A 26,989-nucleotide genomic window follows, 5' to 3' on the forward strand; every position below is an offset into this window, starting at 1 on the left:
ATGTTTCTCTTGCTTGCTAGATATCACAAGAATGAAGAGTATTTAAATGCAGACAGATCCACACTCAATCTTGTGTTGAGTGTCAGGTTGTCTGTCAATTGCTTATAATACTGTCTCATCCCAGCAGACCTTTGGAGCTGTGGCTTGCTTCGTTAGTGGATTAGCAGAAAGTAAAAATCACCATTAATTGAGCAGTTTGTTCAAAGAACGAGTAGTACATATATGGGAAACTGCATTTTTCCTAAATAAAGTAGGAATTTTAGCTGTTGCCATGCACTTCAAGGCATTGGGGTAGATGCTATTGTCAAATATAAAGCTTGCATAACAAACTGTGACATCTTCTTTTAATATTTCTGCCTTCATTGAAAAAAAAATAAGATCGCACTTTCCTAGTTATTTATATTATAACAAAGTTCTACCATGTACTCTCCATGCTGTTCCAAAAGCTTCTATTTTGTTTAGATGCATAAACCCCTTTGTTTTCTTTGATAGATGAGCTGTCACATTCACTGTGCTTTGCAACATCTTCTATACAGTCTTCAGTAAGACTGCTTGCTTCATTAGGCTTTGGCATTTGTTTAAAAAAAGTTTGATTTTTTCTTTTTGAGGTGACCATTCTTTAAAAATGAGAAAAAAGGAAATATGTGTCCTAGAAACTTTAATAAAACTGCACAGAAATGCTGGCTTTGGGTTTCTGTACCATTGTGAATTGAGGAAGAGACATCAAATCTTTTCTACCCTGTCTTTGAATTCAATTAGTTTAGTTATGTTAAATGAGCAAGAGCTGCTGAAGAATGTAAATTCTGTGATATCAATCTTGTCATTATGGTTTTGTATATTTTTACACATGAAATTTAGCTCAGTGAATTGGATATCTACAAAAGAAGGAAAGTAATAGCACTTGCCTGAAGGTTTAGCTTTTGATTAAAACCTTGCACTATTTTCCTTCCACTGTAACCTGCTAAAGCAGATACTATTTTAGGTATTGTACTTGCTTGTTTGAAATAGAGGAAAACAATAGGGAGGCTTCCTGGCACTGCTCTGTCTCTGTGCAGCTGAACTCTATGACTTCCTTCTGAGCAGAAACCATCAATTCATTTATATCATGTGGGATTTTCATTTTTGAGGTGGTGAACAAATAACATAGTACGGATGAAACTAGCAATCCATTTCACTCATCCAGGGGTCTGAAGACAAAAAGATAGTGTGACAGTCCTACTTGCATATTGTAAGTATGTGCTTCTCTATGTGTTATTTCATTTTCAAGGTTTTATTAGCATAAAGTATGATTGAGACAGGGAGTTATTAAAAGTAGCAGTGTGCTGTTGCAATAAATCACTTTTCAGGGAACTTCCCAATATGTGTTTCTAATACATACTGCAGAGAGGAGTATTAATTTACTTCTTGAAAAAAATATTTCATTTGAGGAGTGCTTAATGATGAGAAATTAGAGAGCACCATGGAGAAAATGAAAAAGTGTGTATTTTCTTGGACATCAGAATTAATCATTTCACTAGGAATTAGCATTAGCTATTTGGTTGGCTGGCTTTAAGTCATTAAGCCATCACTGTAGCCGTTAATTAAATGTACATTTTATCTTAAAGTGACTCTATTTACTGAAACTGGACAAACAGCTCTCTGAAGCTCCACAAAGTCTCTTTAGGACTGTAACGACGGCTACAGCACTAACAGTTTTCACCTTTGAAAGCACTGAACCATCTACTGTGTGTTTCCAACCACACAACTTCCATCAGTTTGTTGTTCAGTGATACACTTGCAGACTCAGCTGCTGTACTTGGGCTCATGGCTCCATACAGTCTGAGTAATAAGCAGTCAGCATCTACCCAATGTAAATGGCAACAAGTGATGAGGAAAAGGCTGAGGTGCTTAATGCCTTCTTCACCTCAGTCTTTAATAACAAGACTAGTTGTACTGAGGGAATCCAGCCTCCTCAGCCAGAAGACAGAGACTGGGAGAATGACCCCCCCCGCATTCCAGAAGGAGACAGTCAGTGACCTACTGCATCACATAGACACACACAAGTCTATGGGACTGGATGGGATACACCCGAGGGTGCTGAAGGAGCTGGCTGGGGTGCTCACCAAACCGCTTTCCATCATTTACCAGCAGTCCTGGCTGACCGGGGAGGTCCTGACGGATTGGAAATTGGCCAGTGTGACGCCCATCTATAAGAAGGATTGGAAGGATGATCCGGGAAATTACAGGCCTGTCAGCTTGACTTCGGTGCCCGGGAAGCTGATGGAGCAGCTCATCCTGAGTACCATCATACAACACGTGCGGGACAACCAGATGATCAGGCCCAGTCAGCATGGGTTTATGAAAGGCAGGTCCTGCTTGACAAACCTGATCTCCTTCTACGACAGGGCTGCTTACTGGATGAGGGAAAGCCTATGGATGTTGTCGACCTTGACTTCAGTAAGGCCTTTGACACCGTTTCCCACAGCATTCTCCTGGCAAAACTGGCTGCTCGAGGCTTGGATGGGCACACGCTTTGCTGGGTGAAAAACTGGCTGGATGGCCGGGCCCAAAGAGTTGTGGTGAATGGAGTTAAATCCAGTTGGCGGCTGGTCACGAGTGGTGTCCCCCAGGGCTCGGTTTTGGGGCCACTCCTGTTTAACATCTTTATTGATGACCTAGACGAGGGGATCGAGTGCACCCTCAGGAAGTTTGCAGACGACACCAAGTTGGGTGGGAGTGTTGATCTGCTCGAGGGTAGGGAGGCTCTGCAGGGAGATCTGGACAGGCTGGAGCGATGGGCTAAGGCCAACTGTAGGAGTTTCAATAAGGCCAAATGCCGGGTGCTGCACTTGGGCCACAACAACCCCCAGCAGTGCTACAGGCTTGGGGAGGAGTGGCTGGAGAGCTGCCAGTCAGAGAGGGACCTGGGGGTGTTGATTGACAGCCGGCTGAACATGAGCCAGCAGTGTGCCCAGGTGGCCAAGAAGGCCAATGGCATCCTGGCTTGCATCAGAAATAGCGTGGCCAGCAGGGACAGGGAAGTGATCTTACCCCTGTACTCGGCACTGGTGAGGCCGCACCTCGATGACTGTTCAGTTTTGGGCCCCTCACTACAAAAAGGACATTGAATTACTCGAGCGTGTCCAGAGAAGGGCAACGAAGCTGGTGAAGGGTCTGGAGCACATGTCGTACGAGGAGCGGCTGAGGGAACTGGGGTTGTTTTGTCTGGAGAAGAGGAGGCTGAGGGGAGACCTCATCGCCCTCTACAGCTACCTGAAAAGAGGTTGCAGAGAGCTGGGGATGAGTCTCTTTAACCGAGTAGCAAGCGATAGGACAAGAGGGAATGGCCTCAAGTTGCGCCAGGGAAGGTTTAGACTGGATATTAGGAAGCATTTCTTTACAGAACAGGTTGTTAGGCGTTGGAATGGGCTGCCCAGGGAGGTGGTGGAGTCCCCATCCCTGGAGGTGTTTAAGAGGCGGGTTGACATAGCGCTGAGGGATATGGTGTAGTTGAGAACTGTCAGTGTTAGGTTAATGGTTGGACTGGATGATCTTCAAGGTCCTTTCCAACCTAGATGATTCTGTGATTCTGTAAAGTCAGTCCTACTTTAATATTGGAAGGAGGTTGTGATAGGGGTAACAGTTTTCTTATTGTGAAGTATTTTGGCAATCCAGGTTATGATACCTGTACTGGGAATTACTGTTTTTGTCAGATAAATATAAAAGGCGCTTTACTCTGCAAAGAGGCTCTTTCTGTTCTTGGGTATACAATGTATATCCAGGTTAAGAATCATATCTTGGAGAGAAACATATGTACTTGTTAACTGCAAAGGACAGTTCTTGATATTTCTGTGTTCAAAAGTAACAATCGGGTAGCTAGTATTTGGTGCTGTGTATTTCCTTGTTTGTGTACTTACTCATGGAGAGCGATGCAACAAACCTCAACTGAAGCTTTGAAATATGAAATAACAGGTGCAAGAACACCTGTTAGCCTGTCCTGATTTTTAAAAAAGATGTGGCAAGTTTTCGAAGACATCTAGGTATTTTTGGTATGGCTTCGTTTGGTTTTTAAGAGATTAGGCTTAATACATAGCCACAAGGGAGAAAAAACTGCTTAGCTAGCTAGGGTTGTCTATTTTATGAGGTTGGAAGCAGTAGAGAGATCCCACACCTAGGAGCACAGCTGGGAACAGCTAGGACTGAGCATATGGCTCTCACGGGTAGTTTTCCCATCAGCAAATCACGGCTTGCAGTCTGGTTTATATCCACTTCTAAGGGTGGCCTGAGCTAATACCAATTTTTTTTTTTTTGGTAATGTAGAAGGCATTTTTCCCATATGACAAAACAGATATTTGCTTTCCATCTGGCAACCCAAAGATTTGATTTTAAGGTTCAAATTACACTGGTCAGAATTGTGTGGGCTTCTAACTGCTCCAGTGTGACCTCCCTTTATCCTAATGATAGGATAAAGACCTGGGCATAAGTCATGTCATATTACATGGGGTGGAGGTTGCCGCTAAGCTTGCCCATCATATGGCTTCATTATATCTCCCCCACTTCATATACAGATGAGAGGGAGGCATTGCCTTCCAACCAGTGTCCTTGGGGAGGTTTGCAATTATACATCCTACACATTCTTAGGTTTTTACAGCCCCATTACTCATGGGGGGTGGGAAGTGGGGGAAAGGCTCTCTGTTCATTAGTTTCAGCAAAACTGTTATGGGCTTTCCAGACTCGATCATACTGTGTCATCGTTGCCATGCCTGCATCACTAGATCACATCTGTTCCTGAACTGCACTGCAGCAGAGGAATTTATAAAATGGACCACAGCCACTTGATCTTTATCCAAACTGTGCTGGTGGTGGCACCACCGGGCTTCTGAAAGACAACAGTCAGTGGACACCCTTTGTGACGTATCCCAAACTAACATCTGTCACAAGGGGAAAAAGTTTTGAGGGAGTGCCATTTTGTCATGTTTCCATATGGATGAGGGTTTCTTTGGGCTTCACTGCTGGCAGAGGACAAAATCCTTTTGCTAGGAAGCAAGTTATTCAGATCATCATGACTCAAACACGAGGCAGAATTCAAATACTGGATTTTTGCCTACTTTGAGTTAGAGGAAGAAATCACTGTCTGAACAACTTGCTGGTACTGACATAAACATACACAGATATTGACGTTTATTGTCTCTGTGATTCTCTATAGTTTTTCTGGTGTCATTACAAACAGAAGGAGCGATTTTCTGGTTAGGTGATTAAATTTGTGTATTTTAATTGCTAGGATAAAGTATACTGACTAGATAAAGATCTTTCTGGCAATGTGCCTTGTGTTCTGATGTACTTCAGCTGCTAAGAACTGGAAAAAATTATTTCCTGTGTGATCAGTATCCCAAAGGATATTTCACATACATTGTTAGATTCAAAATGTAGACTATTTTTATTTTTTGTAAAGTCAGTTTATGACAAATTGTGCTACTCTTTGACCTTTTTGTTCCTACATGAAGTGTCATTTTTGTGTAGTGCTTCCCTTCATTCATAGACGTGTTACTGGATTCCAGGGGATAAGGGGAAAAGGCAATCAGCTGTTTCAGTCATGATTAAAGACAGAAATTTTCTTTTACAGTCATATAATTTCAAAACATTGTTCATTCATTGCTTCCAGGTGGAAATAAAATTCTGTATTGCATTTTTCCTTCTAACTGAAATATGTAATTATATCTAGTAATGCAAAATACTTTGTAAAAAAAAAAAAAAAATTATATATATGTTTATAAAAAACAACAGGAAACAGATGTTAAGCTTAGAATGTTGAGACACTGTAAAGTAGTTATGCATTAGCCCGTGATGTCCTTCAAGTTCTCTCTGGGATATTAGCTAATAGTTTTATTAAGTGATGAAATCTAGTATTCTGTGTGCAATCTGTGGTGTGGGAAAATCTTGTCAGCATTGACTAAGTATGACTGTTCAGCGCATAGCTGTAATTTAATCAAACCTCTGTGGTAAAATACCTCAGTGTAGTTTTAGGTATAAGGAGCATAAAAGGTAAGACTGGAACAATTTCACTTTAAAGTTCTGGGTTAGAATGTGATATTTATATCAGAACACTTATGAAGTTTGGAAGATTGATTTATCCACTTTCTGATGTAATCACGCAAAACTTTTGTGTAGTTCATTATTCTGTTTCCTTCTGAACTGCTCACTCAGTTTCTGGTTACAAAAGGTAAATTTAAGAATGGTACTTAAGTGGTACTTAAAAGTGAATGACAGAGAAACAGTGGGTCATCAGGTATTTCTGTCCTCTGTTTGGTTTATGTTAATAATTTGTGTTCTGCTAAATTCACCAAGTTAATAGTTATGATCCTGAAGTACTTGGTGGGAAATTGCTTCTGTATCTAAAGCTACACAAAATATACCACATGTGCTTTAAGCACTGAAGTCCTATTGCGTACATTTCTCTATTTTAAGGCATAGATCTGAATCAGAGGACCTACTGATACATACGACAAGCAATTTACTTTCTAAAGAATGCAAGTTCTTTGATATTGAGGGACTGATGTGCATCTTTCTAAAACAAAGTGATGCAGTGGAATAGTCAATAATGGTTTTGAGCTTGCATACATGGCTCTTACTGCATACAGGGACCTGTAGTGACAATTGAAATGTTCAGTTAATTAATGCAAGGTATTTTCTGTCCTATTAGTACAGAACCAAGGGAAATTACTTTAAAAATGACAACAGTTGTGTTCTTAATCCTGAAAGATACCGACAACAGTGATTGCAGAAGCTGTATGATTTCTTTTTTAAATGGGGGATAACTAGAAGAAGCAGTTCTGACTAGAGTCTTGTTTAACTATGGCTGCTGAATGCTATTGGTTTAGATCTTCTTACAGGGAGTGTAGTTGAAAGCTCCCTCTTGGCCACATCCTGCTGAAGGAGATCAAATACAAGACCAGCAGGATTCTGCACATTACAGTAAGATAAGCAGCTAGTGGATTTGGGGCTGGTTGGGTGTTTTTTTGAGATCCTCTACATAGGAAAACACTTTTTAGATTTTAGGATTTAGTTTTCACTTCTCATACTTTGCAGCAAAATTTTCATTTTTTAAGGCAAAGAAGAGAGGAAGACAAATGAAACCAACATTTTCATATGACTAGAGAATTTCCTCACTTGTGACTTTAAAAGCCAAAACTTTGTGGTAAAACAAGGTAGTTTCTCATTCTTTACTATGTATGGTGTCTTTAACACAGGTAAATATAAGGTAGTTATGCTTTTTTTTTTTATTAGTTCATGTTGGCCTCCAATGTGTGACTAGTTTTGTACACAATTTAGAAGTAGTTACTATCATGGAAAGAATTAATCCCAATTTTAAGGTTAAAAAGCAACCCTTTAAAAGTAAGTGTTGTTCAGTATGAATGAAAAGGGGAAAGAACAAAATCTTAGATTTTTTTTTTTAAATGTAATATTCCCTGTGTTTGTTTTGAATAGAAGTGTGTTTTTTTTCCTGTCAAATGATTCTCAGCCTTACAAAATCTGGAATAAAATAACACTTTTGTAGCTAGAAATTCTAATAGTTTATTACCTTCAAGAAGAATTCACAAAGTAATCGTATATTAAAGAGGCTGTTATTCAGAAGATGCCAAATTTGAGAGGAGTGAGAAAGAAATTTTTTTTTTTTCCTATGTTGGAGGGTGAGTTATTTTTAAGAACTTGGCAGATTCAGAAACATCTTATGAAACTTGACTTTTATTGGTTTCTTATATCATAAATCTGGTTTTGAAGATTGAATGAAGTGCTTTGAACTAAGAGATAAGCAGAATAATAGGCTTGTGGTACATAGCTTGGGTTCCAGCCCTTTTGCTATTTCTCATATTTTAGAAACATATTTTATTACTGATAAGCAAAAAAAAAAAAAAAAATCACAGATGACTACTAGGATTCTTCCTACAAATTTCATTTACAGTATTTTCTAAAGCTTAGAAGAGGAGGAAAGTTTCCCTAATTTTGTTACTTTATTTTACAGAACTTGCTCTGCACCTTTCATTTTGAAAATATATTCCAGCTAAACATCTAAAATTAGTAAGGGCATAGGCAAATGGTTCCCTTTGAAAGGGACACATAAAATTTGTATGGATGCATAGTGGCCTTTTCTTTATTCTTTTATTCATGAAGCCAGCTACCTCCAGCTTCCACTGAGAGCCAGGTTCACCGGGCAGACCTTCTATGCATCGAATTGTATGCCCACCATTATCAGTGTAGTTATTACTGTAATGTTTAGTTTACATACCTGAGATAAAGTCGATATTCCACTGAATAATTAACCACTTCTTAGACATTTATGTAATAGGATCTTAGAAACCTTCAAAACTGCTTTCAGAAGTGATTTGAGAGAGTTCAGGTTTTGGATGCCTATGTTCGTCAGATAAAAGGTGTGCGTTGAGAGAGCAGTTTTTCTTCTTGCTCTTAAACTCAGTGCTTTTAAAAGGCGAGTACCTGAAAGTTAAAAGGCATGAGGGTGTTTACCTTATCTTTGAACAATCCAGGCCAACGTTGTAGAAATACAGAGGGAAAATCTAGATGCATGACTAATATTGCTGATTAATGATCTGGAAAGAATTTGTATATAGCTGCAACTTAACAGCTAAATCTGGCAGCAGTATGTGTTGTCAGACAGAATATCTATGCTGTCAAAAAACCCAGGAGAAATGGTCTGAGTGAGCCTGACTGGAGTGTGCAGAATGCACATAGCAGAAGATCAGGCAGTGCAGCACTCAGTCCCAGGCCGTGTCCTGTACGCTCACTGTGCAGGGAGAAAGGCAAGACCTTAAGTGAAAGCCTGGTTGTGTGTGTAATATGGTTCTTTGTCGTAGTTCATGTATTTTTTGCAGGGTAAAGATTAACAGGCTGTATTGTACCATATTGCACAGAATATAGATGCTGTTTTGTCTCAACTTTTAAAAGTATTTAAACCTTCTTGCTAGACTGTATATCCTTAATTGTGTAAATAGTAAAAATGGAAGAAATGTGACCACCATATTCTATTCTCCATCTCATGCTCTGTCACCCTGCCAAGCCTCCATCAGGGGTTTGGTTTGGCTTTGATTTCGGGGTTTGTTTGCATTTTGTGATTACCTTTACTTTGTTTGCTTATTGACCTTTTGTATTTGTACAAAATGTATAGCATCCTCTGTCTCTTTACAAGCTGTCACTCTGCTTTTAGCCACCCGCTGATTCATTCTATGCATTTTATGACCAAACACTTTCAATTTGTGGAGTCTTACCTGAAATAGTACAGGTAACGTTTCAGACCAGTATTGGAGCAGGTTTACAAATGGCCAGATATACCTTAATTAGCAGATGGCCAACGTTAAGGATACTCCAATTAGAGACATTCTCATATTGGTATCTGAGAACTTCTTTGAGAAGAAAGCAGCTAACTCTTGCCATCATCTGAAATTGAAAACAGCTACTGTCTGAAAGCACTGACTTTCACAATACTTTGCCTCTAAAATCTTCTCTTAATTGGATAACCAATACTATGTAGGGAAAGTCATCCCTATCTCAAAAGAAATGCAATCCCATTGCATTTTTCTTTTTTTCTTTAAAAACAAAATTGCTTCCAAATATTTTCACCTGGGCCACTGCAACTCAGTATTGTTTGGGTTTCAAAAGTATTACTACTGATACTTACCTATATATTAATTTAAAGGAGTCTTGTGTATTGTTTTCATAATGCTTTAAAGCTTTTTTCTTTTTGAATAACTCTTAGGAAATGGCGAAGATTCTCAGTCATCCAAGAGTATATGCTTTTCTGCACATACCAGTCCAGTCTGCCTCTGACAGTGTGCTCATGGACATGAAAAGAGAATACTGCGTGGCAGACTTCAAACAAGTAGTGGATTTCCTTAAAGAAAAGTAAGTCTGCTAACATTTGAGAAAATAACAGTGTTGGGTTTTTTGCAATGTCAAGAACATGTGGCTGAAAACACAATTACTTGCAACTTCATAATTAAGGTATGAAAAAGAATGAGCTTCTTTAAGCTCTCAAAGTCTTCGAGTTTTCTTTAAGCCCCTTGATGTGGTTTGCCCCTTTACTTGAGCTTTTATAAGCATCTTAAATCTCTGCGTGACATGCTTTTAATTTGTCAATATATTCCTAATCTTTTTCAAATAATACATTCTTAAATTATTTCTTAAACTACTATATATAGACTGCTTGAAGTTGAAGTTATTGAAGTCCTCTTTAATGTGGCTTTTGAGCACTGTGTACTTTGTGTACTGGAGATGATCCAGCTCCAGTGAATGTGAATGGGTTGTTTGTGTTGGGTTTGTTTTTTTTTTTTTAAATAAGTATTTTATGTCCTATAGCTGATGCACATTTACATCAATATAGTAATAATCTAATCTTGCTTATGGGACTGATGATTTCTAGGATAATTTCAAAATTATTTCCCTTAACAGGAGAGCTAATGGTCAGAAATAAAAGTGTATCATAATGTGTTTGCTTGCGCTGACCAGAAGATGAATGCTACATTCACCTACAAAGCTTTTGTAACTGCAAGTAATAATTTAATATCCAAGGAAGTATTTTCTTAGCTTTTAAAATGTAATAGTGACATATTTTGATGGATATATCTGCACCGATTGTCCTAAAAATAGGAAACTGGAGAATATTTCTGTCACCTTGTTTGGCTACTTTCTCTCTTATTCTGCTTTTTTTTGTTTGTGTGTGTGCTTGTTTTAATGAATTAAGGGCAGTGGAGTTTGTACCTTTGACTCTTAAATTGCATTAAAATACTTGTACATAAAAGAATCAGATATTCATAATCATTTTCATAATCCATTTTTCATGTTCATTGAAAAATCCAGCATTCTAGCTATGTAAAACATGTCATGCAAGAGCTGCATATGTAAGAAAGCAAAGCAAATTGTTACTATTTTGCGAACTGTATGTGTAGTTTATAGGACACTCCTATGCATCTAGGACAACTGATGGAAATGGAGCTGCTTGTCTTCATACAAGTTGATCGGTCATTAATTTTCCACCCTTAACAGTGCACATGAATTCTTGGCACTTAATTTTCATGTGACTATGGGTCAGTGTTAGTTTTTAATTAATAGATATATTGTATTCCCATCTATCTTAAGTGGGAACTGTGTCAGTTTATGTCTTAGTTGACTTGAAGCTGATTCATTATTCTCTTCAGTAGTTTTAGCATTGGCAGCTATTATCATAACAGCAGCTGGATTTTCGATAATCTACTATAGCTGGCACATGTTGGGGCATATGGGAATTTATTAAATCATTCAGCTCTTGCACACAGAAAAGAATGAATTACTTAATATCCAAATTTAAAACAGCTGGTCATTGAATATACAGTAATCTATGACATACGTCTTTTTCCACGGGCTTTTTTGTAGTGAACTTAACAAGGAAGAAATAATTGGTTTGATGTCTTAATTTTAAATAATAATAAACTTTATTTATCCTGCTTATTAAGAAACTACCAAATTATCTAGTAGTTCCTGTTAGAAAACAGTCTCCAAATATTAAGATGGAAAATTCTTTGTACCATATGGCAGCAGGATGAGGAAGCTATGCAAGGCAGAGAAAATGTTTTGGATATTTGAACATGCGCACATCTGTAAAATGAATTTATTTTTTTTTTGCACTTAAGAGCATAGTGTCTTCATTTGTAGTCTCTCCTCTTATGGCAGCAGCCAGCTATTACATTCCCATACAGATATTCCCATAAAGATCTCAGCACAAAGTTTGCCAGGACTTAACAATGCTGCAGACAACTCCAGAGCCCAGAGCCAGTATAGCTAAAATTAAATATGTGTTTGAACTACTTTAATAGCCAAAAGGGATTATTTCCATCTTCCATTTATCAAAAAGGAAAAATAAAACGAAAGTAGAACCCCCTATATCTCATTTCTCTATTGCTAGGGCCATAAAGTCATCTAGGAGCTTCCTATGCAAAATGTGCAGGGTCTTATCAGTAGATTCCAAATGGCGCTTTCGTCTCTAAAACGTGACATCTGCTCTGATAGTATCTTCAGTTAAAACTCTATTAAACCAATAATTGTATAGGCTGACTTGCTGTAGAAGTAAAGCCACACATCGAGAAATTATATGGTTATCAGTTAAGTGCTTAATAACTTCAGTTCAAACATCTAAGCAAATAAAAATGAAGTACAGCAAGTGAAAAATGAAGGGAAAAATGAAAAGAATGAGCCATCTCATCTTTTTGGTTTTGGAACCCCAAAGATACCAGAGTGATTCCTGAATCTTTCCTTTCTCAATCAGGCCAACAAAAGACTCTGGGAGTGACTTCTCCCAGAAGAAGGAGCAAATGCCTTTCCTTCCTCTGGAGAGCCAGGAGTGATTGCAGAGGTATCTCCTTCTGAGAGTGAGGATTTTTTTATATCCTGCTGAACACAGAATGCCTTACAGAGAAGCTAGAATTCTCCAAAGTGATTACTTTTTGTGTTGAAACTCACTTTTAAAAGAATGGAGCGTTCTAGTCCCTCTGAGACTGTAAATTTAGACATGTCACTTTTTTCTTGTCTTTGAGAACTCTTTCTTCAGGCAGGAACCCTAGAAATGAACTTTAAAAATTAATATTGATGTTCTAGTACAGTCTTTTGATATGCAACACTGGTTTTTTGAGCCACTCTCCCCAGCCAGGTTGACAACATTTTTGGTTTATTAAGAAGATTATGAAAATGTATAGAATATAATGTCAGAAACACAAATCCATGAGACTGAAAAACTGAACTACAGCTGTCTTGTTCTATACTTTTTTAGAAACTCCTTCTTTGATATTTTGCACTTTTTTGCACTGAAATTTCAGTAAATTCAAGTATTCAGAAAAATACTGTTGTGCAGTTGATTGGTCAGTAGCTGATCTACATATATGTGTGTATATATAGATGTATTTACTGGGGATTTATTTGTAAACTATTCTAGAGAGCAACAGCACAATGGAAATGAGGATGTGCTGATTAATTTAGAAGGGGATCCTGTACAATTTGCACATAGTCTGTAGGGACTAGGGACTAGTGCCCTAGTCCATAGTCTTTAGGGACTAACACAGTAGTCTGGAGGGACTATTTGCAAGACTGATTCCTGCACGAGATATTAATTTCAATGTGTTCGCAACTAAATGCAGGATCTTTAGAAATTGCTGCTTAGTGAATTTAATCCAAAGACCAATTTAGTCTTATATCAGAAAGTCTTTTAATTGTGGTGTCATTATATCAAAATGTGAGTTGTTTTTCAAGTGATCTCAACTTTCAAGATTCATCATAAATTATATTTCTGAAAGGTGATGTTTGTAGTTGCAAAAAGAGCAAGACTGCTTTAATTATCTCAAAGTTTTGAAACTTAATCCCTTGAAATTTACTTTTGATGATAAAAGCAAACAATTAGAATATATTTCAGTTAAAGAAACCTGGTATCTGAATATCATATTCTGTAATTGCTTGAATAATCGGTAGTATGAATATATATACCCATTAAAAAATCCTTAGACTGGTAACGTTTTCCAAATTTCTTGTTTGCTGTTATTGACCATACTATATTCTCTTACCTTTCTGGTTTGTGAAGTGATTATGTTGTTCATCAAAGTTTATATTAACCTTTCCCTGTTACTGCCACTTGATAAGAGAATTGTAAAACAAAAATCTGGATGAATAAAAAAGTAGGGAAATTTACAACTAGGCTAAAACACTATGCCTCTCTGTTTTGGGAAACAGCATAATGCTGAGGAAAAGCTGGGTTTGTCTCCTCGTTTGTTTTTGTTTGTGTTCTGACATAGAATATTAGTTGTGGGTGGCTGCTGCTGTTCACTTGAGATTGTCTCATAATTCATACTGGAAACTTCTGAGCTTTCCAGTATCATCTGAAAGCTGCCAGAGGGGAGAGCAGCAGAGCTGTCAGGCAGAAAGTTCTGGGTTTTGCACTATTTCTCTCTTCTCCTTTAAAATCAGACCTACTAGTAAGCCTGTCCTAGCCTCTTCTGCTTTTAGTGGTAATCAAGTACTGATTTTTCAGCATATGTAGATACATAATTACATGCAGTTGGAAAAAGGAAATCAAGGACCAGAAGTAAATGAGTGCAGAGGAAAATAAACCGCAAGCTTGGAAGGGGATTAATCACTCGGGTGTGAACTCAAATCTTAGTTGCCCAGCAGTTACAGACAACTGCTGAATGTCTGAAGAAACTGAAGATACTGTCCAAATTGAGCGAAGGTGTTATATAGTCCTTTGGGACAGCTGGCTTCAGGGAGCCTCTCTTCTTCCCTGTTGCTTTACAAGGAGTCAAGCCAACAAACGGTAGCTTCAGCAGTTTCCTTGGCCACCTCTTAATTTTGTTTTGAAGGATTTGGGGGGATTCAGCAGGGACTGTCTTGTGTTTCTTTTGATCTGCCCTGACTTTTGTCTCTTTTGTTGCAGTGGCAGCCAGGCTGCATCTGCTCTGATGTTTAGACAGGCTGCTTCCGGGTAAAATAGTGTGACTGGGAGCAAAGTGGATTCAGCCACTGTGTCCTCCCAATCGTGCAGCATATCCATGTTAGTCTTAGGTTTTACAGCAATATTTGAGTGTCTGAATGAAACTATTCAGTCAGCTTTCTCAATATGATTTTGTCCAGTATGTTTCAGTATGGCTGCTCTTGCCTTTCTGAGCAATTTCACAAGTAGTAATTTGTTTCCCAGGTTCAAGTCTTCTGTTGTGACCTTGTTCTTATTCTGGGCATTATAACACATACCATAAAAGCTTATGTGGGCAATCAGCTGTTTATCATACTCTCTGTCTGTATTTCTTATGTAAACAAGTATATTTCCATCCAGAAGTCTTCTGCTTGAAAACTTCTCTGTTTTCTCATAGCTATTTTTTGACTGATGAACAGGGAAGAAATACCTTCCCGAAAGCTTGTTTCTATATACTGTTTTTTGGTTGATCAAGAAAATTCTGAACGCTGTAAATAATTTGTAGCTGTAAATAATTTTCTTCTGAAAGATGTCCATGTAAGTAAGGTCCTGAATATTATAAAGTCCAGATTGAAAGATAAATGCCTAAATGAGTCGTCATCAAATTTGCAGCTATTCCAGATTTTGAAACTATCCCAGGCCTTGTGGCAGTAGTATTGTCTTTATCACATTATCGTAACGGTTATTGAAACTAGACTAGGCAAACAAATAGAATAATCTTAAAATAACCATTTGCTATTTCTGTATACATTTTTCTACTCACTTTCAAAATGCGGGTAATTATTAGGGAGACTATAACAGCTCCCTCACTTTTTTTACAGCATTAATGTATTTCATTTTCTTTCTGAAAATGCGCTTTTATTACTCAGACATTGTTGAGCTCATTTTGCAGATGTGCAAATCGTGGCCCTAACAAACCGTGACAAGTCTTTCAGATTTAGGCTTTTTTTAATGGGTTTTAGTACATCTGTTCTGTCAGTCTAACTACTGCAAATGCAAATGTCATCTGTTTAAAATCCTTATGATGTTTTCTGCTAAGAAATTGCTGAGTGTATTTGGTACTTATCTGTAATTTTATACCTCAGTCTCGAGACTCTTCTCTGTCTTTTGTCTGTACTTGGGAGTCTGAACTAATCACTTTACCAAATGTGTCTCTTTTTTGGTGTTCTAAATGAATTGAGTGTCTGTAAAAAGTATTGAATTAGCACCAAAAACTAAAATGTGGGGTTTTTTCACCAAACACACATAGCATGATTCTCATAATTAGATCTGTTGCCACTTTATAAATTACTAGTCACCATTTCATAGCATAGTCTTTCATGCCAAATGCATCAAGAATATTAGAGTTTTCTGGAATACAGGCTTTTAGTTACTCTGTTGCTTGTATGTCAGGATGGTGGCTGCCAGAAGGGCATGCTTTTTTTCTACTTTTGGTGGTCTCACATGCTTTGCAAAGTGTGACTATTGAACCCTTTCTGTAACAGTGCTGGAGGAAAACATCACTTGCTGGAAGGTGAGCTAAAACCTGCATCTGAAATTGGGGTAATGTGGAAATTGCATTAGACTTGTTGTGGTTGTTATTTGTAGAACTTTATTATAGACACTTAAATCTGCTAATAATGAGTTAGCTGTGGCTCATCCGTATTGAACAACATGAATATTTGTCAAGTTCATTGTACAGCCTTCACTTTCTTATATGCGTGTATAGATAAAGAAATTATTAAAGTCTCTGGCTGTATGACTGAAAAGAAACAGCCTTCTGGTAATTATAGCTTGACAGAAGTCTTACGAAAACACACAGGGTATAGCAAAAGTTTTAATGACAGCAATCTCCAGAAGTTCAGATTTTCTTTTTTTAGAATCTTAAAGAGCAACCAAAACCATTTACCTTGAAATAGTGTGACTTTTTCCTACTTGGAACACTGGTTTGTGTCTTACTGTACAACGATTTATTTACTCTAAAGAGTATACAGATAATGGTGTAATGGGTTCTCTGAACTTTTGAGGATGTTTTCATAAAAGTAGTTACTTACTTTTTTTGCTTAGTCTTGTACCCATGAGAAGAGTTGGGAATAAAGACTGTGGAGTATTTTTATACTAAATTCTGTGCTTAATAACTGTAATTAATATGAGAGACAAGCTTTTTGTTACCGTAAGATTTTTTTTTTTTAAAGAAACAAATATTTGATGTTTCACTGTTATGCTTATCCTTGCTTACCTCTTTCTTCCAATTGTTTCTTCCAGCCAACTGAATTCAAGTTTAAATGACATTGTAAAATGCATGGGCCTAGAACTATTCCATAAGGAATGTGACTGAGTCAACTTGGAGGACTATAACACATGTTGTAGTATGGGTATAACTAATTAAAGGTAGTACAAAAATGAGAAATATAGAACTGGGTTTAAAAAAAATGAACAAACCAAACAACTCTGATATGTGTGGTAAAATAATGCTAAAATCCTATTGGAGGTATCTCTTCAACAGTTCACAGTGCTCACTTTCAAAAGCTGTCTTTCTTAAAGAGAATCATACCTTTTTTGAGCAGTAGAATTGGAGCTTCGATGCACAACATGGTAACAGTACCCTTTGTAATAAAGGGGTACTTGTTTTTTGCATATGCATATCCTACAGCTGCAGTATGTTACCCAAATTCACAGTAAGAGTATGGCTGCAGTCCCCATTTTCCTGTGGCTTACTCTGTTACCCGTACATCTGTCAGACTTGTTCATGTGCTGATCACACATGCAAATACTGAAGTCCAAATTGAGTCATGCAATGTGATGTTAACATAAAGTGTTTCTAAAGTTACAGACTGCTTTGAAGATGAGATGGCTCTAAATGAAACGTCAACCTACTTATTTTTTGAGAAGGTACTCTTTAGGAAACTATGATTTCAAAATTTCTATATGCTCTATAGTTTTTGGTGTGAATTCTCTTCAGCTTCTGGAGCAGTTCAGTTCTGCATACTGTCCTGTTTAAGCAGGATGTGCATGATGTTCCTGTTTTACAGAATTTTCGTCTAAATACACATTTTTCTGGAGACAGAGAATCATTGCAAGGGAGATGGCAGGTTTCTGGCTCTCCTGCCGCAGTTTCACTCCTGTAGATATGTGTAGAAACTGGAGGGGGAAACCTGGGCAATAAAGTGGCCAGGATGAGCACAGCTTGCTGAGTGCAGGTTTAATGGGCACACAGGGCACTCACACTTCACATGCTTTGAGGTCAACACTGTGACATTCTGCTTTGGCCAAAGTTTGGAGGAATAATTTTTTGAATGGTTGCTGGAGAGAGAAGATATGCCCCCTTATTAAATGTAAAAATTATTTAGTCTTATTACTATACTTGTCATAAAATTTGTCTTACTTTTTTTACTGAATATAACTAGTAAAGTTGTTTGGAGTGATACTTTCTGTATATAGTTATGGTTAGGCTTTTCCTTTTCTGGGCAGTCTTATCTGCAGTTTTCTTCTGCAAAATCCTAATGGGAGTCTTGTTAGATGATAGAGTAGGAATTAGTAATGTGCATTGAATTCCCAGTTAAGAAATCTTAAGTGTAGCAAGATGTTATCTTTTTTCTTTTTTCTTCTCACCCTGAAGGCATGTGAATGTGGTTTTTTGGAAGTAATGATATCAAATCTGTCATAAGGTTAAAAGAAAGAAATTGTAAGCATCATGCTGTATTAGAAATGAATCATCTTGAAACATTTAATATTTATGATTTTTAAATGCTTGGGTTTACTTACTGAGATACTATATTACTCTAGTATTTTAAAACACAGTAACTAAAACCACTTCTTTGTTTTTTTCTGTATAAATATCTCCATTGTGTTTCAATGTCTGGGTCAGAACTTAGAATGGAGTTGGGAGGAGTCTTAATTTGTTTTTAAAGCAATAATAACTTAAATTTATGTTTGTTTAATAACAGATTGATTTGACCTGTAATTCTCATTTTACTTTGCTCATGAGTTTTTAAGCATATCCAAACATATGTTAAAATATTTAAGTATTTATTGTGTTAGCATATCAGTATACATACAAATCCACGACTCATCATGTGTACACCTTATAGTGCAAAGATATGAAAATTCTGATGATGGTATTCAATTTTCAGATTTGATACATTAAAATTAAATATTCATTTACATGTGTACATTTTTCTGATTTTCAGCATGGTATTATGTAATAAATGAATTTTGTAAGCCATTATTTTGATCATATAGAACAATATGGAACAAGAGAATTTTTGATGAAGGTGGTAGTTGGCCAGCTGATAAGCTCTGATTGAAGTTATCTTTGTGTCAAGCTTTCAGGGAAAATACATTGGAATGAATCATTGAAGAAATAAAAAATGCAGTACTTCTGTAGCTGAGCAGTACCTTTAATGGTTATTTCTTTAACCCTAAAATGCTTAGATGAAGAAAACTAGTAAGTGGAAATCTGCATAAGTTGTTAAAGCTCTTTAGAAGGGTACCTATACAATTAAAACACCATTGCATGCAGGAGATCCAATAATTCTGCTACCCAGAAGTTTTCTGTATACATCTGTTCAGGGACTATGATACAGGTTACTTTGGGGAAGCTCAATTTTGTGTTCATGTGCATTTTTTTATTGGTTTGTAAATTGTACTCATGAGTTGATGATTCACCTCTTTATAATGAGAATGAAATTTATAGTTATAAACTCCTTATTTGTTACATGGCAAAGTAATCACAAACCCAACGTTTTAAAAGGTTTGTGCATAAGAGTAATGACAGTAGCGGATGAAAGTCTATTTTCCACAACTGAATCGCTTATCTCATGCACTTGTAATTTTTTGGTCTTTATATTTTACTTCTCATCGTGGTGTAAAACTCTCATTTTGTTCAGTAGGCAAAATTGCCACAATACAGCTGTTAAATTACTTCATAACAGGAAGACGATATTGCAAATATGGTCATATGTAAAGGCACAAGAAACAGTGTAAAGTCTGCTCAGTCCACTTACCAGAAAATTGTGATTCAGATGCAAGTTCAAGCTGCAAAATAAGTTATTGTGTCCAAGCACCTTATACGTAGGGGAATATAAAGCTAGTGTCTCTATTTCTTCTGAAATCTGGAGAAAATATATATTGGCAAAACCCACAGGTCATATAAATTAATTGTCTTCTGGCTTGCTGTGTCAGATGCCTCCCTGCCTGGCCTTCGAATGAGCTGTGACCCTTAGCAAGAGAGACAACTTCTGAGATCAGAACGTGATTCCATACAGACTTGCAGTCAGCTTGAGGGTAACAGCTTTTGGACAATACTAACCCCAACAGATTTGAATCAGTCTCCTACAAAAAGTTTCGTATTAAAAACAAATACTGATTTCTCTGAACTATTTATTTCCATTGAAGGATTTTTGTTGAGTCAAATTTCAGCATAAGCCTTCAACTTTCAGAAGCGGTAAACATCACATCTGAAAATTGGGTCACGTGGTTGGTTGTAGTTGTATTCCTGAATCTGTATATATACGTCCCACCGTTACTAGTCACAGTTACTTCTTAGGGCCAGTGCTTGGTCAGAGGAGATCTGCTGTCTGTCAGTGACTGGCTGTTTCCAAGACACTGCAGAGAGAGACAGACAGACGGACTGTGGGTTCAGTTTTGAACAACAGACTGGCGTGATTTCTCTGCAGTAGTGGGATCGCCACTGCCACACTGTTGACTTAAGTTTTTGGGAGTACTTGACTCACATACTCAATCCTAAAAATTACTAAGGCAGCCAGGTGAACTCTGAACTGTGGCCAGCAACTATTTTTCCATGTAGCATATTCTCTTGGGCCTCCCCCACCTCTGCTAGGCCGTACCTAGAAACAGTGTTTATAACACTGAACGCTTGAAGAACCAGACTTCTGTTTCATTTCACCTATGTCTGTCATTTATTGTGTACCCACATACTTTGGCATGGGGGACAATAAAATGCAGTGCTTTGTTTAGTAGTGCTAATTTCAGTTTGTGTGATTGTTGACACTGATTGTAAAATGTTAACAGCTGGGAAAAAATGTAGGAGTAGAGATTCTTCTGTTTTAATGGTACAATACTTCAAAATGTTTATTGTTTCATAACCAGAACAAGCAAATAGAGTTTCTGTTAAATCTTCTTTTAATCTTTACTTCCTTCCTGTTTCTTTATCTACTTGATATTTTCCTTTAAATAGTTCTTGTAATGCTAGGCTATAGCCATGGTGTAGCATAATGTATTTTACAGTCAGCCAAGAACGATGGCTTGGGAGTTTTGTGACAGCTTTGTATCAGCCACTGGGGTCTACATATGAATTTGAGTCCAAAGCTTACTTTTACTGCAGTTTATTATGATCTTATGTGATAATTGGAATAGGTGAGAGGACATAGGCAAAAGAAAATTGGAATTTAATACACCAAAGTGGAAAATGCAGGGGGTGTTTTGGAGTTTTTTGGTTTTTTGTTTGGGTTTTTTTGTTGTTGTTGCTGCATTTAGTAAGAACAATAAATATGCCTTAATTTTGTGTGTGTTGATATATAAAATGAACATTGTGGGTGCAGCAGTGCATTGTAATTTAAATGTTGTGGGAGAGAAGTTTTCGTTAACCAATGTAGTTAAATATAGTACTATAGTACATATCAACAGAAATATGTTTAAAATTATTTGTAAATGAAACCCCATAGAGTCAGGAACTAATCTAAATTTTGGGCATGATTTTGTGACTTTTTTCAGCATTATACTTGGATGCATGCTTATCACTTAATTTTAATTCACTTAATTTTAATTAAACATCTAAACATTTGACTGTAGTCACAAATTATGAATTTAAACACAACAATAATATTAACTGTGCTTCAAGGTCTTCTAAGACTAGAAGAAGTAGAACATGTTTTAGAAATCTGATCCTCAGTGCAGAAGCTCTTATAACAAAACTTTAAAAGCTGGCTTGAAATGTTAAAGTATATTTAAATCACTAAAATAGATATTACCTAAAGTGGTTTTCTGTATCTTTGAAACAAGAAGAGATACTTTCTAGCCCTAATTTGCAGAGCAGTGTTTTACAGTGCAGAGCACTACTTCAGCATTGACAACTTTGTGTAATTGAAGCTAAATATCCTTGTGAGTCATTCCACTTCCTAATCAGTGTTGTTCACACGTGCTGTAGAACAGGGAAACAAAGTTTAAAATATTTGGCTTTTTAATTTTATTTATTTATCTGCTTTCTTTATACGCTTTAACATGTACCCATGCATGCGTGTATAATCTTTCCTTAGTTTTTATGTTGGGGCCTGCACAACTGTATGTATGTACCTGGGAGACTGTTGAGAGTCAAGGTTTATATCTCACACAGCAGAAGGTAATTTTAACCTTGTGTTCTCCCATGGGTGTATGCCGGTGATCCCTGGACAGTTAACATTAATTAGAAATTAGCAGGGAGCAATTGTGCTTCCCCTGAAGGATCATTTTTAGCACAAATTTAAGATGAAAGAAAATGAGAAGCTGTGTTACTGCCACTCATTTGGATTAATTTCTTACCTCCTTATGATGGTAAATTATCATCAAATACTTGTTAAACTCCCGAACAAAACTGTTATGAGATTTGTTGGCATTTTTTGAATATTAACTACTTTGAAGCATTCTGAAATTTAACTACTTTCACATCTTTTGCTTTGTATTAATCCCTCTCAGCACATATCATCTGAACAGAATATAGGTTAAAATTTACTGTTTAATTTTCCATATTTTTTTGTCTGTCCTAATAAGCAGGACAGTTCAAGTCTGAATACAAGCTGGTTTAGAAACAGGATTGTTCCTCCACTCAGTACGTATCTAATTCAGCCCATCTGATCTAAAAATGGTAACAGGTCATAGCTACCGCTACCTACCAGTGTTCTGTCAACTTTTCTGTATATTAGATCTAGTTTTTAACTTGAAACAGGGTGACTATATATCAGTATAAGACATTAAAAAAATTGGAGCTACAGGCATAAAAGCAATTCATACAAATTGAAACAGTTCCCAAACTATGGATTCACAGTAAAAATCGGAAATACAGGTAATTAGAAAATGTTACATATAATGGAGAAGTTTATATGGGTGGCTTAATTCAAAATCCAGTGGACACAGTAAACAAAAGTTATAATGAATGATGTAATTTTACCATTAGTAACTGAATTTTTGTACATTTGCCTTTCCAGATCACTCTAGATTTATGACATAGCATATCTCCTCCCCTGCAGCAGTGCAGGGGGATGGGGAATGGGGGTTGTGGTCAGTTCATCACCCACTGTCTCTGCCGCTCCTCCCTCCTCAGAGGGAGGACTCGTCACACTCTTCCCTTGCTCCAGTGTGGGGTCTCTCCCACGGGAGACAGTCCTCCATGAACTTTTTCAATGTGAGTCCTTCTCATTGGTTGCACTTCTTCACAAACTGCTCTAGCATGAGTCCCCTCCACATGGTGCAGTCCTTCAAGAACAGACTGCTCCAGTGCAGGTCCCTCCTGGGGTCACAAGTCCTGCCAGCAAACCTGCTCCATTGTGGGCTCCTCTCTCCACAGGTCCTGCCAGGAGTCTGCTCCAGCACAGGCTTCCCACAGGGTCATAGCCTCCTTTGGGCGTCCACCTGCTCCGGTGTGTGGTTCTCCACTGTAGGTGGAGATCTGCTCCACCGTGAACCTCCATGGGCTGCAGGGGCACAGCCTGCCTCACTGTGGTCTTCACCATGGGTTGTAGGAGAATCTCTGCTCCAGTGCCTGGGGCACCTCCTCCCCCTCCTTCTTCACTGACCTTGGGGTCTGCAGGGTTATTTCTCTCACATGTTCTCACTCTTCTTTCCAGCTGCAGCTGCTTTTGCACAGGGTTTTTTTTTCCCCTTCTTAAGTATGTTATCCCAGAGGTGCTACCACCACTGCTTATGGGCTTGGCCTTGGCCAGCAGTGGGTGTGTCTTGGAGCCGGCTGGCATTGACTCTGTCGGACATAGGGGAAGCTTCTAGTGGCTCCTTGCAGAAGCCACACCTGTAGCCCCCCCGCTACCAAAACCTTGCCACACAAACCCAGTACACCCTTCTGCAGAAAAAAGTCATTGCCATTTATCATGACCTACTTTGGACTTTGGTGAAAGAGTAGTGCTTTGCCAGAGTATTTCAGTGGTGTACAGAAAATGTCTGTGTTGTCTGGTTTTTGTCTTCAAAAATGTTAAAATTTGATGTAAGATCAGACATGATTGTGTTAAGATTTACGTTCCTGATTGGTTTATGTCTTAAATAATCTATAGAGTTACGTGGTAATAAGATGTAAGATGATTTTGTGCTGTTGGCTGCCTAAGATTACTTAGTCATACTTTCTACAGAATGCAAAATTATTTTGAGTTATTTTGAGGGCTTTCATCTCAGGCTAAAGTCTGTCTTTTAACATATGTTTTCACAAAATACAGATTTTACTTGACAGTATTAAAGTGAAGCACAGTAATTATCACATTAAGTGAGATAATCTTTTCATCTTTTCATTAATAATGCAAATAAAGATTTTATTTTTTTTTCCCCAAGGAAAATGTTCAGCTAATTCTTTAGAACAAAAAAATTGCTTCATTGGTTGAACTAAACATGCATTCAAACTATGGTTATGTTTATGCAACAGTAGTGGCTGGAGATTTTTTTTTATTCTTTTTTGTAATGTAGCATCTGTAGGGGATATGCTCCAAGCCTCCTGTCCCTTGTATAGAGTCTGCACAGAAAGTAACTGTTCTTTCAATTTTACTTCTGGTTAAGTTGAAGCATCCTGCTTTCACCTGTTAACTCTATCACAAAAACTTGTTTCACATTCACTTTAAATCCTCTTCTAATACTTCTGATGAATTCTTTTTATTTATTTACATTTTCATTTTTAAAGTTCTAGCCTGAGGTTTGTCCTATGGGGTTTTTTTTCCTCGGAACAATAACGTAATTTCTGACCTGGTATAGATTTGACTTTTTCTATTTGCCTCAAAATGCTTTTTTTAATTTTCTGGTGGACGTTCCTTTATAAATAAATAAACTGCCTTTACTTTGAGGAGAAAAGCATTGCATCTAAATATCCTATCTTTCTGATAATTGAGACCTAAGCCAGAAACTCACAGTGGCATCTTCAGAGAATTTACTTCCTAAATTCAGTGTATTTCTTTGTCAAGGAAATCACTCATAGTCCAAGTTCTCAGTTACTCCAGTAGCACCTGCATTGGTTCCACAGAAAGCCAAACTCGAGGACTTTGATGTAACTGCAAGGTGCAAGAGTGTATGTTGTCTTTATGCAGTTTTCTACCAAGTTCCTGAGACTTGAAGAAGGCCCAAAGAAATGTTGTCACAATGGGAAATGGTATCTTTGCAAGTTTAGTAGACACTCATAGCCCATGGCTATACTGAGATCCCATTGTTGGACACTACAGGCTGCCATAGATAATGCAAAATTATCTTTTTCACTAAAATAAGTTTCTTCTGGAATTATCAGATGTGTTTCTGGTGCATAGCATTTTAAAATCTTGCACCTTTCTATCCACCTGTCCACGAGTACGATGGGGTTTAGGCCTTTCGGTATCTTTTGGGAGTTCACTACCATCGTTGTCTGTGAAGACAGCTTGTTCTTTAGCTGGAAGGAAAAAGGGGATTTATGCTCTAATGGTTGAGTCTCCTTTTGTTGTTGTTTTCCATAAAGGCAAGGTAACGCATGTAGCATTTCTGAAGTCCTTCTCCAAGGTAATTTCAACCTTTTAGTTATTTTAGGAAAGTCAGTGTGCCCTGATTTTTTTCTTAAACCTCATGCTTTCCTTTACAGATGCTTATTTTGTGTCCTGCCTACGTTTTACCTTCTGAGTGTTAGGTGAGAACCCTGAAGAGCAATCCATGAACTCCTTGTATCCAGTGATGAAGAGTTCAGACAGGTTAGCAGACTGCTCAGAGTCTCACAGTAGATGAAAGGAATATTACAAAGTCATGAATAGGGATCACCTGCTTCTTCAACAGCTCCTTCAGTTAAACCTTACACAACTATGGTCTGCATCATACTTTTCTATTTATTATATGCGAAGTGGAAGCTTCACTTACAGCTTTGCTAAGTGCTACCCTATTGAGGAGGCTGCCTAGGAGAAAGCTGCATTTGCCATAGCTCTCCTTCAGTCTTGGTTCATTTAGAGACTCAATATGCCTTTCTTCAGACTTTCCATGTTCTTGGATTATCTACACTGACTGCAGGCAGTCCAGCTGAAGAACCCACATCATTTACTTACCCATAACTGTTTTTACTTTGAGACTGCTATCTACACATCTAACCCTTCAATTTCACTGTGTTTCTAGAAGTCTTAATTTGTGGATTCTGTCTTTGAGAGGAACTGAGCAACGCCTGTTACTACATCATCTGCTGACTGAAAGAGGCAGGCCTGAAGGATGTTCCTTTGGATACTGCTGTCATAATAAGCACCATAGTTGAGAGTGCCTGCATATACCACTGTGCAATTACATGTAGTCTCTAAAGTGGTGTATAGGTAGCTAACTTGTCTTTGTCTTCACTCTAGAACATGGCTGTTTTGTTATTTTTTTGTGATCAGCAATCCAGATGCCAAAGAGATTGTAATTTTTTTTTTGTTTTCAATATTCAGTTTTCCCCAGAAGGGTGAAATATTAACACTTAACCCTATTTTTAGGCTGAAAACTGAGGTATTTTCTACAAGAAAACACAAGTGTCCTAGAAATTGAGAACTGTGAAATGAAATAAATATTTTCAAACCGTGTTCTTTTCTGATAAGGTAAAACCCTATAAAAACCTTTAATGAGATGCTTAACTACCCTGTCTTCTACTCAGCTGTAAACCCAACCTACTGAAATCCCTGGAATTTCAGTGCTGGCACTGAAAGTAGGGGAAGGGAGGTGTTGTGAATTATAAAGGCTTACAGTAGATCACAGAGGATGAAATATTTTCCATTAATGGATTCAAGAGTTACATCAGTAAATAGATTCTAAAGATACGTGGGTTTTTTCTACCTACTTAAAATGTCTGTACCTCCTACGCACATGAAAAGCATTTTCAGAATGCTGGTACATAGGTGGCAGCTTTGCATTAGTTACTTAATATCCTCTACATAATAAATGAGCTTAAATTGTCTGAGATACAGCTTGTTTCATCCTCAATGACCCTGATTTGCCACTTCCTTTTATACCATATCTTCTGTTTTTCTCGAAGTTGAAAGGCCAGCATCCATGTTAGGCCCACCAAGTTATACCCAGACACTTGATTTCAGCTTGGGAATTTACAGTGTTTGCACCTATGTCGTGAAAAGTCCATCTTTCTGCCCAAGAATTCTTCATGTCTTATGTTGGTATTGCAGAGCCAAAAGGGTACCGTTGTGCCTGGCAGGCATTTGGCAGACTTTCCACGTTCTTTAACTGATGCCCAAAGGCCATCGTGGAACATTATGTGATTTCATAAAATTGATTCCAGTGTCATGGTCTGAATGCAAACACTCCTGTTTCCACTGAATTGATTCGATTCTATTTTTGTGTTCTAAT

The 26,989-nt window shown here is 37.5% G+C and overlaps 1 protein-coding gene across 4 annotated transcripts in view; it reads left to right on the forward strand.

The window, feature by feature from the left end:
* CDKAL1 (CDKAL1 threonylcarbamoyladenosine tRNA methylthiotransferase) overlaps positions 1 to 26,989 on the forward strand; it is a 421,071-nt gene that overhangs the window by 263,734 nt on the left and 130,348 nt on the right. For all 4 annotated transcript variants that reach the window (XM_074829387.1, XM_074829378.1, XM_074829370.1 and 1 more), the window contains one exon: positions 9,746 to 9,891. In XM_074829387.1, coding sequence (XP_074685488.1) covers positions 9,746 to 9,891 — 146 coding nt within the window. The remainder of the gene's footprint in view (positions 1 to 9,745; positions 9,892 to 26,989) is intronic.

The sequence above is a fragment of the Strix aluco genome, chromosome 1 (genome assembly GCF_031877795.1).
Source record: "Strix aluco isolate bStrAlu1 chromosome 1, bStrAlu1.hap1, whole genome shotgun sequence".
In the NCBI taxonomy this organism is placed as follows: domain Eukaryota; kingdom Metazoa; phylum Chordata; class Aves; order Strigiformes; family Strigidae; genus Strix; species Strix aluco.